Below are 16339 nucleotides of genomic sequence, written 5' to 3'. Positions count from 1 at the left end.
GAGGGGTTGTTCGGGTCCCCCCCAGGGTTTTGGGGTCCCCCCAGGTTTTGGGATCCCCCCACTCACCAGAGGGGGGTGTTGAGGTCCCCCCCAGGGTTTTGGGGTCCCCCCCGGTTTCGGGGTCCCCCCCACTCACCAGAGGGGGGTGTTGGGGTCCCCCCCAGAGGTTTTGGGGTCCCCCCCGGTTTCGGGGTCCCCCCCACTCACCAGAGGGGGGTGTTGGGGTCCCCCCCAGGGTTTTGGGGTCCCCCCGGTTTCGGGGTCCCCCCCACTCACCAGAGGGGGGTGTTGAGGCGCAGCAGCAGCCGGGCCAGTGCCCGCCGGCACTGCGGGTCCGACAGCAGCCCCATGGCAGGGGGACCGGGCTGTGGGGACCCCAAAACAGCGCTGAGACCCCAAAACCCCACTGAGACCCCACTGAGACCCCAAAGCCCCACTGAGACCCCAAAACCCCACTGAGACCCCACTGAGACCCCAAAGCCCCACTGAGACCCAAAAACCCCACTGAGACCCCACAGAGACCCCAAAGTCCCACTGAGACCCCCCTGAGACCCCAAAACCCCACTGAGACCCCACAGAGACCCCAAAACAGCGCTGAGACCCCAAAACCCCACTGAGACCCCACTGAGACCCCAAAACAGCGCTGAGACCCCAAAACCCCACTGAGACCCTACTGAGACCCCAAAGCCCCACTGAGACCCAAAAACCCCCCTGAGACCCCAAAACCCCACTGAGACCCCACTGAGACCCCAAAACAGCGCTGAGACCCAAAAACCCCACTGAGACCCCAAAACCCCACTGAGACCCCACTGAGACCCCAAAACAGCGCTGAGACCCCAAAACCCACAGGGACCCAAAATCCCACTGAGACCCCATAGAGACCCCAAACCCCACTGAGACCCCAAAACCCACTGAGACCCCATAGAGACCCCAAAACCCCACTGAGACCCCAAAACCCACTGAGACCCCAAAACCCCACTGAGACCCCACTGAGACCCCAAACCCCACTGAGACCCCAAAACCCCACTGAGACCCCACTGAGACCCCAAACCCCACTGAGACCCCAAAACCCACAGGGACCCCAAAATCCCACAGAGCCCCCAACCCCTCCTCACCCAACGGACACCCCAAATCCCCTCCCCACCCCACGAACACCCCAAATCCCTTCACAGACACCCCAAATGCCCTCCCCACCCCAAACCTCCTCACGGACACCCCAAATCCACTCCCCACCCCAATTCCCTCACAGACACCCCAAATATCCTCAGACACCCCAAATCCCCTCCCCACCCCAAATTCCCTCACAGACACCCCAATTCCCTCACAGACACCCCAATTCTCCTCACGGACACCCCAATTCTCCTCACGGACACCCCAAAACTCATCAAGGACACCCCAATTCCCTCACAGACACCCCAATTCCCTCACAGACACCCCAAACCCCCCTCCCCAGACACCCCAAATCCCCTCCCCACCCCAATTTTCCTCACGGACACCCCAATTCCCTCACAGACACCCCAAATCCACTCCCCACCCCACGGACACCCCAATTCCCTCACAGACACCCCAAATCTCCTCAGACACCCCAAATCCCCTCCCCACCCCAAATCCCCCTCAGGCCCTGCCCTCCCCCACGCCCCTACACCGCGCTCCCCGCATCCCACACGGGCCTGGCCCGGCCCTTCCCCTGCCCCGCAGCCCCTGCGCCCTCGGGGCCCCCCGGAGTGCCCCAAACCCCCGAAATGCCCCGAAATGCCCCAAAATGCCCCAAAATGCCCCAAACCCCCGAACCTGCGGGGCACGGCCGGGCCAGGCCGCTCAATCGCTGCCGGAGCGCGCGGCCAGGGCGGGGCGCGGAGCGCAGAGACAGCGATCGCAGCGCGCCGCCAGGGGGCGCCCTGAGGGGGGCGGGAGTGGGCGGTGCCGGTAGGCGGGGCCAGCCGGGTGTGGGCGGGGCCAGCCGGGTGTGGGCGGGGCCAGCCGGGTGTGGGCGGGGCCAGCCGGGTGTGGGCGGGGCCAGCCGGGCATGGGCGGGGCCAGCCGGGCGTGGGCGGGGCCAAGGAATAATAATGGAGTTTGGGGGAAAGGGGGAAAAGGGAAAAAAACGGGGAAAAGGGGGGAAAAACGGGGGAAAGAACGGGGGAAAGGGGGAAAAAACGGGAAAAAGGGGGAAAAAACGGGGAAAAAGGGGAAAAGGGGGGAAAATGGGGAGAAAAAAGGGGGGAAAAGGGAGGGGAAGGTGGGAAAGTGGGGAAAAAGAGGGAGAAAAGGGGGGAAGGGGGAAAAAACGGGGGAAAAGGGGGGAAAAACGGGGAAAAGGGGGGGAAAAATGGGGGGAAAAAACGGGGGAAAGGGGGAAAAAACGGGGAAAAGGGGGAAAAACGGGGAAAAGGGGGAAAAACGGGAAAGGGGGAAAAACGGAAAAGCAGGGAAAAAAGGGGGTAATGGGGGGACAAAGGGGGAAGCTCGGGGGGTCTGGGGGCACAAAAGGGGCTCTGGGCAAAGGGAGAGCTGTGAGGGGGCACAGGGACACAAAGGGGGGGAAACAGGACGGGCAGGGGGTACGGGGGTGTCAGGGACAGCTCGGGGGGCACGGGGGGCACACGGGGGCTGCGAGGGCAGCACGGTGGGGAGGGGGCGTGCAAGGGCGTGACACACCCAGGGCACGCAGGTGACACGCAGGTGACACGGAACGTGTGGTGACACACACCAGTTTATTGCCAGGGCGCCATGCGGCCCCCCAAAACCCGCAGGGTCATAGCCCCAGTGTCCCCAGGAGCAGTGGTCACTGCAGTGTCCCCAGTGTCCACAGGAGCAGTGGTCACTGCAGGGTCACAGCCCCAGTGTCCCTGGTGTCCCCAGGAGCAGTGGTCACCACAGGGTCACAGCCCCAGTGTCCCCAGTACTGGTCACTGCAGTGTCCCCAGGAGCAGTGGTCACTGCAGGGTCACAGCCCCAGTGTCCCCAGGAGCAGTGGTCACTGCAGGGTCACAGCCCCAGTGTCCCCAGGAGCAGTGGTCACTGCAGGGTCACAGCCCCAGTGTCCCCAGTACTGGTCACTGCAGTGTCCCCAGGAGCAGTGGTCACTGCAGTGTCCACAGTGTCCCCAGCAGCAGTGGTCACTGCATGGTCACAGCCCCAGTGTCCCCAGTGTCCCCAGGAGCAGTGGTCACTGCAGTGTCCACAGTGTCCCCAGCAGCAGTGGTCACCACAGCGATGTCATGCTGCAGCTCCCAGGGGTCAGTTGGTCACCGCAGTGTCCCCACGGTGACCCTGTGGTCACTGTGCCATGGCAGTCCCTGTTCCCCGGCCACGTCCCCAGGGTGGTCACAGTCCCATGGTGCTGTCCTGGTGTCCCCAGCATGGTCACTCTGGTCACTGCTCCATGGCCATGTCTTGGCAGTGGTCACTGCGGTCACTCACTGCTCCATGGCAATGTCCCAGGTGGTCACTGTGCTGGTCACTGTTCCATGGCCTGTCCTGGGTGGTCACTCACTGCTCCATGGCCATGTCCTGGGTGGTCACTCACTGCTCCATGGCCATGTCCTGGGTGGTCACTCACTGCTCCATGGCAATGTCCCAGGTGGTCACTGTGCTGGTCACTGTTCCATGGCCATGTCCTGGGCGGTCACTCACTGCTCCATGGCAATATCCCAGGTGGTCACTGTGCTGGTCACTGTTCCATGGCCATGTCCTGGGCGGTCACTCACTGCTCCATGGCCGTGTCCTGGGCGGTCACTCACTGCTCCATGGCCGTGTCCTGGGTGGTCACTGTGCTGGTCACTGTCCCATGGCCATGTCCCCGCAGTGGTCACCATGCTGGTCACTGCTCCATGGCCGTGTCCCGGGCGGTCACTGTGCTGGTCACTGCTCCATGGCAATGTCCTGGGTGGTCACTCACTGCTCCATGGCCGTGTCCTGGGTGGTCACTGTGCTGGTCACTGTCCCATGGCAATGTCCTGGGTGGTCACTCACTGCTCCATGGCCGTGTCCTGGGTGGTTGCTGTGGTCACTTACTGCTCCATGGCCGTGTCCCGGGTGGTCACTCACTGCTGCATGGCCGTGTCCCGGGCGGTCACTGTGCTGGTCACTGCTCCATGGCCATGTCCCGGCAGTGGTCACTGTGCTGGTCACTGCTCCATGGCCATGTCCCGGCAGTGGTCACCGTGCTGGTCACTGCTCCATGGCAGTGTCCTGGCGCAGCCGGGCCCTGACCACGCCGTCCAGCACGGCGTGCAGCCCCCGGCAGGCGGCCAGGGCGGCGTCCAGCACGGGCCGCAGCCGCTCCCGGTGCAGCCGGGCGCTGAGCTGGCACAGGGCCAGCTGCCCGCTGCCCGCCACCGTGGCCACGGCCAGCCGCGGGCCCCCGGCCGCCTCCTCGGCCGCGCTCAGGTCGCTCAGGGCCGCCGGGGGCCCGGCCGGGGGCTCGGCCAGCCCGGCGGAGCCGGCCAGCACGGCCCCGCGCAGCGCCACGCCGGCGTCCAGCAGCGCCAGCCCGGCCGCGCTGACGCTGGCCCCCAGCTCGCCGCCGTCCGCCTGCAGCACCTGGGGGGAGAGCGGGGTCAGGGGCACCCCAAATCCAGCCAAAATCCACCCAAAATTCACCCAAAAATCCCACAGAGCCCGAGTGCCCCAGCAGCGCCAGCCCGGCCGCGCTGACGCTGGCCCCCAGCTCACCGCCGTCCACCTGCAGCACCTGGGGGGAGAGCGGGGTCAGGGGCACCCCAAATCCAGCCAAAATCCACCCAAAATCCACCCAAAACCACCCCAAACCCCACAGGGGCCCGAGTGCCCCAGCAGCGCCAGCCCGGCCGCGCTGACGCTGGCCCCCAGCTCGCCGCCGTCCGCCTGCAGCACCTGGGGGGAGAGCGGGGTCAGGGGCACCCCAAACTCCCAAAATCCACCCAAAATCCACCCAAAATTCACCCAAAAATCCCACAGAGCCCGAGTGCCCCAGCAGCGCCAGCCCGGCCGCGCTGACGCTGGCCCCCAGCTCACCGCCGTCCACCTGCAGCACCTGGGGGGAAGAGCACTCAGAGACACCCCAAAAACACCCAAAACACCCCAAAATCCACCCAAAACAGCCCAGAAACACCCAAAACACCCCACAGATCCTGTGTGCCCCAGCCTGGCCGCGCTGACGCTGGCCCCCAGCTCACCCCTGTCTGCCTGTAGCACCTTCGGGGACAAGGGGTGACTCAAAATCCCCCAAAACACCCAAAATAACCCCCAGGATCCCCCAAATCCCCCCAAACTCTCCCAAATCCCCCCCAAAGCCCTGACCTGGACATGCACGTCGATCTGCGAGCGCGGGTAGAGCTGTGCCAGCACGGCGCCCTCCAGCACGCCCCGCAGCAGCAGGGCACCCCCAAACACCCCCAGACCCTCCCAGGACACCCCCAAAACCCCCAGGACACCCCCAAACCCCCCCAGGACACCCCCAGGACACCCCCAAACCCCCCAGGACACCCCCAAACCCCCCCAGGACACCCCCAAACCGCTCACCTGGACGTGCACGTCGATCTGCGAGCGCGGGTAGAGCTGTGCCAGCACGGCGCCCTCCAGCACGCCCCGCAGCAGCAGGGCACCCCCAAACACCCCCAAAGCCCCCCAGGACACCCCCAAACCCCTCCAGGACACCCCCAAAACCCCCCCAGGACACCCCCAAACACCCCCAGGACACCCCCAAGCCCCCCCAGGGTCACCTGTACGTGCACGTCGATCTGCGAGCGCGGGTAGAGCTGTGCCAGCACGGCGCCCTCCAGCACGCCCCGCAGCAGCAGGGCACCCCCAAACCCCCCCAAAGCCCCCCAGGACACCCCCAAACCCCCCCAGGACACCCCCAAAACCCCCAGGACACCCCCAAACCCCCCCCAGGGTCACCTGTACGTGCACGTCGATCTGCGAGCGCGGGTAGAGCTGTGCCAGCACGGCGCCCTCCATCACGCCCCGCAGCAGCAGGGCACCCCCAAACACTCCCAAACCCCCCCAGGACACCCCCAAAACCCCCAGGACACCCCCAAACCCCCCCAGACCCCCCCAAACCCCCCCAGGACACCCCCAAACCCCCCCAGGACACCCCCAAACCGCTCACCTGTACGTGCACGTCGATCTGCGAGCGCGGGTAGAGCTGTGCCAGCACGGCGCCCTCCAGCACGCCCCGCAGCAGCAGGGCACCCCCAAACACCCCCAAAGCCCCCCAGGACACCCCCAAACCCCCCAGGACACCCCCAAACCCCCCAGGACACCCCCAAACCCCCCCAGGACACCCCCAAACCCCCCAGGACACCCCCAAACCCCCACAGGGTCACCTGTACGTGCACGTCGATCTGCGAGCGCGGGTAGAGCTGTGCCAGCACGGCGCCCTCCAGCACGCCCCGCAGCAGCAGCGCTCGCTCCGCCGCCCGCCGGTCGCTGCCGCCCTGCGCCGGGCGCCGCCGCCGCTCGCCGCCCCCCGCGAACGGCGCCGCGCTGCAGCGGCAGCTGAGCAGCGCCCGGTCCGGCGGGGCCTTGGCCCGGGACCCCCGGACCTGGGGGGAAAGGACATGGGGGGCTGTGGGACCCCCGGACCTGGGGGGAAAGGGGATGGGAGTGGGGGGCAAGGACATGGGGGGCCTTGGCCCGGGACCCCCAGAGCTGGGGGAAAGGGGATGGAGTGGGGGGCAAGGACATGGGGGGCTGTGGGACCCCCGAACCTGCGGGGGAAACGGGGATGGGAGTGGGGGGCACGGACATGGGGGGCTGTGGGACCCCCGGACCTGGGGGGAAAGGGGATGGGAGTGGGGGGAGCATGGACATGGGGGGCTGTGGGACCCCCGACCCTGCGGGGGAAAAGGGGATGGAGTGGGGGGAGCACGGGCAGGGGGGGCTGTGGGACCCCCGAACCTGTGAGAAAGGGGATGGGAGTGGGGAGAATAGACATGGGGGGGGGCTTGACCCGGGACCCCCGAACCTGCGGGGAGAAAGGGGATGGGAGTGGGGGGCACGGACATGGGGGAGCATGGACATGGGGGGCTGTGGGACCCCCAGAGCTGGGGGAAAAGGGGATGGGAGTGGGGGGAGCATGGACATGGGGGGCTGTGGGACCCCCAGAGCTGGGGGGGAAATTGGAGGGCTGGGAGTGGGGGGGCACACAAAGGGTGGGGCTGGGGGACCCCCAGAGCTGGGGGGGGGGGGGTAAACATCAGGGACTGGGGGGACCCGGAGATGGGGAGGCTGTGGGACCCCCAAAGCTGCAAGGAAAAAAGGGGGGCTGGGGGGGGGGGGGGGGCGTGGGACCCACACAAGTGGGGGGGGGGGAGAGAAATGGGGGGAGGGCACAAATTGGGGAGGGGGGCTCAGAATGGGGGACCCTGAAAGTCCCGGGAGGAGGGGGGAGACTGAGGGGGGGTCACAAGCCCCGAGGGGATTCACGAACCCAGGGGAAGTTCACAAGCCCCGGGAGAGGCTCACAAGCCCCAGGGGAGGTTCACAAACCCCGGGAGAGGCTCACAAGCCCCAGGGGAGGTTCACAAGCCCCGGGAGAGGCTCACAAGCCCCGGGAGAGGCTCACAAGCCCCGGGGAAGTTCACAAGCCCCGGGAGAGGCTCAGAAGCGCCGCGGCCCCGCTCACCTCGTGCGGGCCGTACACGGCCGCCAGCACTTTGGTGTTGCCCTGCTCCAGGTAGGCCGAGCCGTCCGCCCGGGCCAGCACCCCGAGCCGGGCCCGCACCTTGCGCAGCTCGTCCGGCCGGCGCCCGTCCGCCCGGAACCCCGCGTCGGACAGCAGCTCCAGCCCCGCCATGCCGGCACCGCGTGAGGGGCGGGACTACGGCTCCCGGCGTGCCCCGCGCCCGGCACCGCGTGAGGGGCGGGACTACGGCTCCCGGCGTGCCCCGCGCCCGGCACCGCGTGAGGGGCGGGACTACGGCTCCCGGCGTGCCCCGCGCCGGGACCGCGTGAGGGGCGGGACTACGGCTCCCGGCGTGCCCCGCGCCCGACGGAAGCTCCAGCCCCGCCATGCCGGCGCCGCGTGAGGGGCGGGACTACAACTCCCGGCGTGCCCCGCGCAAGCCGCCCGCCAACGGGAGGCACCGCCCCCGTGACGCTCCCGCGGCGGAAGCCACGCCCCTTGTGACGCAACCCCACACAGATCACGCCCCATTCGGGCCACGCCCCCGGACAGAGACCACGCCCCCCGCGGGGCGGTGCCCCGGTACCGCCCGAGGCCCCGCCCCTAAACCACGCCCTAAACCACGCCCCCCCGAGGCCCCGCCCCTCGGCCGGTTCGCGGCACCGGGCGGGACCCAACGGGACCCAACGGGACCCAACGGGACCCAACGGGACCCAACGGGACCGGGCGGGACCGGGGCGGCCGCAGCGCCCCCTGGCGGAGCGGCAGCACCGGGACCCCGCGGCACGGCCCGGCTCCGAGCCCGGCCCGTCCCGACCCGTGCGGCTCCGGCACCGAGCCTCGCACCGGGGCAGAACCGGCACCGGTCCTTCCCGGACAGCGCCGAGCCCTTGTCCCAGCGGCAGCGAGCGCTCACCGGGGGTAGCGGACCGGACCGGAGCGACCCTTCCCCGGCTGACCCCTGTCCGGCCGGCCCGACCTTGTCCAGGCCGGAGCGGAGCCCCGGGGCCGCCGCTCCCGGTGCCGGTGCCGGTGCCGGTGCCGGTCCCGCCATGGCGGCGCCGCTCGCCCCCGCCGGGTTCCAGTTCGCCATCGACCGCGGCGGGACCTTCACGGACGTGTTCGCCCGCTGCCCCGGCGGCCGCGTCCGCGTCCTCAAGCTGCTCTCCGAGGACCCGGCGTACCGGGACGCGCCCACCGAGGGCATCCGCCGCGTCCTGCAGGAGGTGCGAGCGACCCCCGGGCCCCGGGAGCGGCGGGGACGGCGGGGACAGCGAGGGGACACGGCGGGGGGACAGGGGGGACAGCGAGGGGACACGGCGGGGGGACAGGGGGGACAGCGAGGGGACACGGCGGGGGGACAGCGGGGACAGCGAGGGGACACGGCGGGGGGACAGCGGGAACACATCGGGACCCCCCGAGTGTCCTGCTGGGACCCCCGGGACACGGCGGGGACACGGCGGGACCCCCGGGACCCCCCGAGTGTCCTGCTGGGACCTCCGGTACCCCCGGGACACGGCGGGACCCCCGGGACACGGCGGGGACACAGCGGGACCCCCGGGACCCCCCGAGTGCCCTGCTGGGACCCCCGGGACACGGCGGGACCCCCGGGACACGGCGGGGACACAGCGGGACCCCCGGGACACGGCGGGGTACCACGGGACCCGCCCGAGGTCACCGGGACCCCCGGGACCCCCCGAGTGCCCTGCTGGGACCCCCGGTACCCCCGGGACCCCCGGGACACGGCGGGGACACGGCGGGATCTCCGGGACCCCCCGAGTGTCCTGCTGGGACCCCCGGGATCCCCGGGACCCCCGGGACACGGCGGGGTACCACGGGACCCGCCCGAGGTCACCGGGACCCCGGGACCCCCCGAGTGCCCTGCTGGGACCCCCGGGAGCACAGGGACCCCCCTGAGGAACTCCCCGGGACCACCGGGAACCCCCAAAGGACCCCACGGGGACCCCCCTCAAATGCCTCTCACAGGGACCCCCGTGGGGAATCCCGGGACCCCCGTGGGGAACCCCCAGACCCCTCCCGGCCCCCCTAAGCCCCCCAGCCCTGGGCCTGCCTGGACCCCCTGCCCCAGCCCGTGCGGGGGGTCCCCAAATGGGTCTGGGGGTCCCCAAGTGGGTCTGGGGACCCCAAAATGGGTCTGGGGACCCCAAATAAGTCTGGGGGTCCCCAAATGGGTCTGGAGGGCCCAAATAGGTCTGGGGTCCCCAAATGGGTCTGGGGTCCTGGGTCTCAGTTTTAGGGTCCTGCAGGAGCTGGGGGTCCCAGGTGAATTTGGGGTCCCGGGGCTCAGTTTTGGGGACCCCCCAGGAGCTGGGGGTGCCGCTGTGGCTCTGGGGTCCCGGGTGAATTTGGGGTCCCGGGGCTCAGTTTTGGGTCCCGGGGCTCAGTTTTGGGGTCCCGGGTGAATTTTGAGGTCCCGGGGCTCAGTTTTGGGTGCCGGGGCTCAGTTTTGGGGTGCCGCAGGAGCTGGGGGTGCCGCTGTGGGTCTGGGGTGCCGGGGCTCAGTTTTGGGGTGCCGCAGGAGCTGGGGGTGCCGCTGTGGGTCTGGGGTGCCGGGGCTCAGTTTGGGGTGCCGGGGCTCAGTTTTGGGGTCCCGGGTGAATTTGGGGTCCCGGGGCTCAGTTTTGGGTCCCGGGGCTCAGTTTTGGGGTCCCGGGGCTCAGTTTTGGGGCGCCGCAGGAGCTGGGGGTGCCGCTGTGGGTCTGGGGTGCCGGGGCTCAGTTTTGGGGTGCCGGGGCTCAGTTTGGGGTGCCGGGGCTCAGTTTTGGGGTCCCGGGGCTCAGTTTTGGGTCCCGGGGCTCAGTTTTGGGGCGCCGCAGGAGCTGGGGGTGCCGCTGTGGGTCTGGGGTGCCGGGGCTCAGTTTTGGGGTGCCGGGGCTCAGTTTGGGGTGCCGGGGCTCAGTTTTGGGGTCCCGGGGCTCAGTTTGGGGTGCCGGGGCTCAGTTTGGGGTGCCGGGGCTCAGTTTTGGGGTCCCGGGGCTCAGTTTGGGGTGCCGGGGCTCAGTTTTGGGGTGCCGGGGCTCAGTTTTGGGGTCCCGGGGCTCAGTTTTGGGTGCCGGGGCTCAGTTTTGGGGTGCCGCAGGAGCTGGGGGTGCCGCTGTGGGTCTGGGGTCCCGGGGCTCAGTTTTGGGGTCCCGGGGCTCAGTTTTGGGGTGCCGGGGCTCAGTTTTGGGGTCCCGGGGCTCAGTTTTGGGGTCCCCGGTGAATTTTGAGGTCCCGGGGCTCAGTTTTGGGGTGCCGGGGCTCAGTTTTGGGTGCCGGGGCTCAGTTTTGGGGTGCCGCAGGAGCTGGGGGTGCCGCTGTGGGTCTGGGGTCCCGGGGCTCAGTTTTGGGGTTCCGCAGGAGCTGGGGGTGCCGGGGCTCAGTTTGGGGTCCCCGGGCTCAGTTTGGGGTGCCGGGGCTCAGTTTGGGGTCCCCGGGCTCAGTTTGGGGTCCCGGGGCTCAGTTTGGGGTGCCGGGGCTCAGTTTTGGGGTGCCGCAGGAGCTGGGGGTGCCGCTGCCGCGGGAGCAGCCCCTGGACGCCGCCGGGATCCAGTGGATCCGCATGGGCACCACGGTGGCCACCAACGCGCTGCTGCAGCGGCGCGGGGAGCGCGCGGCGCTGGCCGTGACCCGCGGCTTCCGCCACCTGCTGCACATCGGCACGCAGGCACGCCCGCGCCTCTTCGACCTGGTGAGCACACCTGGGCACACCTGGGCACGGCTGGCACTCACCTGGGCACGGCTGGCACTCACCTGGGCACTCACCTGTACCCAAACCCACCCCAAACCCACCCCAAACCCAACAACCCAAACCCACCCCACACCGGCACCTGCTGCACATCGGCACGCAGGCGCGCCCGCGCCTCTTCGACCTGGTGAGCACCTGGGCACGGCTGGGGCACACCTGGGCACGGCTGGCACTCACCTGGGCACTCACCTGTACCCAAACCCACCCCAAACCCACCCCAAACCCAACAACCCAAACCCACCCCACACCGGCACCTGCTGCACATCGGCACGCAGGCGCGCCCGCGCCTCTTCGACCTGGTGAGCACCTGGGCACACCTGGGCACGGCTGGCACTCACCTGGGCACTCACCTGTACCCAAACCCACCCCAAACCCACCCCAAACCCACCCCACACCGGCACCTGCTGCACATCGGCACGCAGGCACGCCCGCGCCTCTTCGACCTGGTGAGCACCTGGCACACCTGGGCACACCTGGGCACGGCTGGCACTCACCTGGGCACGGCTGGCACTCACCTGGGCACTCACCTGTACCCAAATCCACCCCAAACCCAACAACCCAAACCCACCCCAAACCCACCCCACACCAGCACCTGCTGCACATCGGCACGCAGGCGCGCCCGCGCCTCTTCGACCTGGTGAGCACCTGGCACACCTGGCACACACCTGGGCACGGCTGGGCACGGCTGGCACTCACCTGTACCCAAACCCACCCCAAACCCACCCCACACCAGCACCTGCTGCACATCGGCACGCAGGCGCGCCCGCGCCTCTTCGACCTGGTGAGCACCTGGGCACACCTGGGCATGACTGGCACTCACCTGGCACTCACCTGTACCCAAACCCACCCCAAACCCACCCCACACCGGCACCTGCTGCACATCGGCACGCAGGCACGCCCGCGCCTCTTCGACCTGGTGAGCACCTGGGCACACCTGGCACACCTGGCACACACCTGGGCACGGCTGGCACTCACCTGGGCACTCACCTGTACCCAAACCCACCCCAAACCCACCCCACACCGGCACCTGCTGCACATCGGCACGCAGGCGCGCCCGCGCCTCTTCGACCTGGTGAGCACCTGGCACACCTGGCACACACCTGGGCACAGCTGGGCACCCCCATACATAGATACACCTGGGCACAGCTGTGCCTGCGCTGGCACTGCCAGGGTCTGTGGTGCCACATCCCCTGCCCCGTGTCCCCTGGGGTGGGGGTGCCAGGTCCCTGTGCCCGCAGTGCCGCGTGTCCCCTGTGTCCCGTGACCCCCTCGGTGGCCCCGCGCTGACACACGTGATGCCCCACGCGGTGACCCCTCGGTGACCCCTCGGTGACCCCACGGTGACCCCACGTTGACCCCTCGGTGACCCCTCGGTGACCCGTGGCCGCCTGGCACGGGGCTGGCACATCCCGTGACCGGCACGTCCCGTGACTGGCACCATGTCCCCGTGTCCCTCCTGGGCTGGCACTGTGTCCCCTGTGTCCCACAGTGTCCCCCCTGGGCTGGCACCATGTCCCAGTGCCCCACACTGTCCCCCACACTCTGTCCCCGTGTCCCCCCTGGGCTGGCACCGTGTCCCAGTGCCCCACACTGTCCCCAGCACCCTGTCCCCATGTCCCCCCTGGGCTGGCACCGTGTCCCAGTGCCCCACAGTGTCCCCAGCACCCTGTCCCCATGTCCCCTCCTGGGCTGGCACCGTGTCCCAGTGCCCCACACTGTCCCCAACACCCTGTCCCCGTGTCCCCCCTGGGCTGGCACCGTGTCCCCTGTGTCCCACAGTGTCCCCTCCTGGGCTGGCACCGTGTCCCAGTGCCCCACACTGTCCCCAGCACCCTGTCCCCATGTCCCCCCTGGGCTGGCACCGTGTCCCAATGCCCCACACTGTCCCCAACACTCTGTCCCCGTGTCCCCCCTGGGCTGGCACCATGTCCCAGTGCCCCACAGTGTCCCCAGCACCCTGTCCCCGTGTCCCCCCTGGGCTGGCACCGTGTCCCAGTGCCCCACACTGTCCCCAACACCCTCTCCCCGTGTCCCTCTCAGGCTGGCACCATGTCCCCTGTGCCCCACAGTGTCCCCAGCACCCTGTCCCCGTGTCCCCCCTGGGCTGGCACCGTGTCCTCCACACTGTCCTGCTGTGGGGCTTGGTGTCCCCTCGTGTTCCCCCCTCATGTTCCCGTCCCTGTCCCTGTCCCTGTCCCTGTCCCTGTCCCTGTCCCTGTCCCTGTCCCAGTGCCACCCCATTCCTGTCCCATTTGCCCGCGGTGTCACTGCAGTGCCACCCCCACCTTGTCCCTGTGTCACGGCCCTGTCCCCAGTGCCACCCCAGTGCCACCCCAGTCCCACCCCAGTGCCACCCCAGTGCCACCCCAGCCCTGTCCCCAGTGCCACCCCGGTGCCACCCCAGTCCCACCCCGGCCCTGTCCCCAGTGCCACCCCAGTTCCATCCCCGCACTGTCCCCGTGGTGCCACCCGTGCCACCCCGCCGTGTCCCCGCAGGAGGTGGCCATGCCCGACGTGCTCTACGAGGAGGTGATCGAGGTGGACGAGCGGCTGGTCCCGGAGCAGCCGGATTGTCACCTGCCAGGGAGTGACAGCTGGCCCCGGGTGCAAGGTGGGACACGGGGTGGCACTGGGGTGGCACTGGGGTGGCACTGCCATTGTCACCTGCCAGGGAGTGACAGCTGGCCCCGGGTGCAAGGTGGGACACGGGGTGGCACTGGGGTGGCACTGGGACACGGGGGTGGCACTGGGGTGGCACTGGGACATTGGGGTGGCACTGGGGTGGCACTGGGACACGGGGGTGGCACTGGGGTGGCACCTGGCAGGTGACCCTGCTGTCACCAAGCCTGGCTGCTCTGTGAGGTGGCACCGGGGGGTTTGGGGTCTCGGGGGGAGGTGACACCGCTGTCCCCCAGGGGTGGCCGGGGTGACCCTGGGGGGCAGTTTGGGGGTCTCGGGGGGAGGTGACACCGCTGTCCCCGTGTCCCCCAGGGGTGGCCGGGGTGACCCTGGGGGGCAGTTTGGGGGTCTCGGGGGTCTCGGGGGGAGGTGACACCGCTGTCCCCCAGGGGTGGCCGGGGTGACCCTGGGGGGCAGTTTGGGGGTCTCAGGGGTCTCGGGGGGAGGTGACACCGCTGTCCCCCAGGGGTGGCCGGGGTGACCCTGGGGGGCAGTTTGGGGGTTTTGGGGGTCTCGGGGGGATGTGACACTGCTGTCCCCGTGTCCCCCAGGGGTGGCCGGGGTGACCCTGCTGGTGCAGCGGCCGCTGGACCTGGAGCGGCTCCGCGAGGACCTGGAGCGGGTCCTGGCCCGCGGCATCCAGAGCCTGGCGGTGCTGCTGCTGCACAGCTACGCGTGAGAGGGGTTTGGGGGGGTTTGGGGGGTCCTGGGGGGAGTTTGGGGGGTCCCAGGGGTCCTCAAAGCCCGGCGGTGCTGCTGCTGCACAGCTACGCGTGAGAGGGGTTTGGGGGGTCCTGGGGGGGATTTGGGGGGTCCTGGGGGGGTTTGGGGGGTCCTGGGGGGTCCTGGGGGGGTTTGGGGGGTTCTGGGGGGCTTGGGGGGTCCTGGGGGGCTTTGGGGGGTCCTTGGGGAGTTTGGGGGGCTCCTGGGGGGGTTTTGGGGGGATTTGGGGGGCTTTGGGGAGTCCTGAGGGGGTCCCAGGGGTCCCCAGAGCCCGGCGGTGCTGCTGCTGCACAGCTACACGTGAGAGGGGTTGGGGGGTCCTGGGGGGGGGTTGGGGGGATTTGGGGGGTCCTGGGGGGGTTTGGGGGGTCCTGGGGGGGTTTGGGGGGGATTTGGGGGGTTTGGGGGTTCCTGGTAGGGTTTGGGGGGTCCCAGGGGTCCCCAGAGCCCGGCGGTGCTGCTGCTGCACAGCTACGCGTGAGCGGGGTTGGGGGGTCCTGGGGGGATTTGGGGGGGATTTGGGGGCTCCTGGGGGGGTTTTGGGGGGTTTTGGGGGGGTTTGGGGGGTCCTGGGGGGGTTTTGGGGGGTTTTGGGGGGGTTTGGGGGGTCCTGGGGGGGTTTGGGGGTCCCCAGAGCCTGGCGGTGCTGCTGCCGCACAGCTACGCGTGAGCGGGTTTGGGGAAATTGGGCAAAAGGGGCGATTCTGCCCCAAACCCGGCCCCGCGTTCAGCCCCGCCCCCCCTCGCGGCGTTAATTGCCGCTAATCAGGCGTTAATTAAAGCCGCTAATTGGCCCGGAAAGCCGCAGCCCGAAATGGGAGGGGAAATTCCGGGAAAGGGAATGGGGGCAGCTCGGGAAAAGAGGAAAACGCCCGGATTTGGGTCCTGGGGGGAGAAAATGAGAGAAAAGGGAGAAAAATGCCCGGATTTGGGTCTGGGGGGCAGAAAATGAGAAAAAAAGGGAGAAAAATGCCCGGATTTGGGTCTGGGGGGGAGAAAATGAGAAAAAAAGGGAGAAAAATGCCCGGATTTGGGTCTGGGGGAGAGAAAATGAGAAAAAAAGGGAGAAAAATGCCCGGATTTGGGTCTGGGGGGAGAAAATGAGAAAAAAAGGGAGAAAAATGCCCGGATTTGGGTCCTGGGGGGAGAAAATGAGAAAAAAGGGAGAAAAATGCCCGGATTTGGGTCTGGGGGGGAGAAAATGAGAAAAAAGGGAGAAAAATGCCCGGATTTGGGTCCTGGGGGGAGAAAATGAGAAAAAAGGGAGAAAAATGCCCGGATTTGGGTCTGGAGGTGAAAAAAAAGGTGTGACACAGGTGACACAGGTGTGACACAGGTGACACAGGTGACACACAGGTGACACAGGTGACACACGGGTAACACACAGGTGACACGGGTGTCCCGCAGGTGGCCCGGGCACGAGCAGCAGGCGGGATTGGGGGTACGGGTGTGACACAGGTGTGACACAGGTGTGGCACAGGTGACACACAGGTGACACACAGGTGACACACAGGTGTGACACAGGTGTGACACCCCTGTCCCGCAGGTGGCCCGGGCACGAGCAGCAGGCGGGATTG

General features: G+C 68.7%; 2 protein-coding genes across 2 annotated transcripts in view; one reads left to right on the top strand and one right to left on the bottom strand.

The window, feature by feature from the left end:
• Positions 1 to 2695: 2695 nt before the first annotated feature.
• Positions 2696 to 7783, bottom strand: EXOSC4 (exosome component 4). The gene is made up of 3 exons (XM_077781646.1): positions 7613 to 7783; positions 6312 to 6530; positions 2696 to 4545 (listed from the first exon to the last, which is right to left on the bottom strand). The coding sequence occupies exons 1-3, from the start codon at positions 7781 to 7783 to the stop codon at positions 4174 to 4176; spliced, it is 762 nt and encodes a 253-aa protein (XP_077637772.1). The 3' UTR covers positions 2696 to 4173.
• An 845-nt stretch (positions 7784 to 8628) lies between these two features.
• Positions 8629 to 16339, top strand: part of OPLAH (5-oxoprolinase, ATP-hydrolysing) — a 33550-nt gene continuing 25839 nt past the window's right edge. Inside the window, 4 exon segments of the mRNA XM_077781483.1 lie at positions 8629 to 8838; positions 11112 to 11303; positions 13857 to 14070; positions 14534 to 14714. Of these exon segments, the coding sequence (XP_077637609.1) occupies positions 8665 to 8838; positions 11112 to 11303; positions 13857 to 14070; positions 14534 to 14714 (761 nt within the window). The 5' untranslated portion in view covers positions 8629 to 8664.

Source organism: Lonchura striata, chromosome 1 (assembly GCF_046129695.1).
Source record: "Lonchura striata isolate bLonStr1 chromosome 1, bLonStr1.mat, whole genome shotgun sequence".
NCBI classification, from domain to species: Eukaryota; Metazoa; Chordata; class Aves; order Passeriformes; family Estrildidae; genus Lonchura; species Lonchura striata.
Note: the sequence above shows the minus strand (reverse complement) of the source record. Positions and strands in the feature narration are given on the sequence as shown.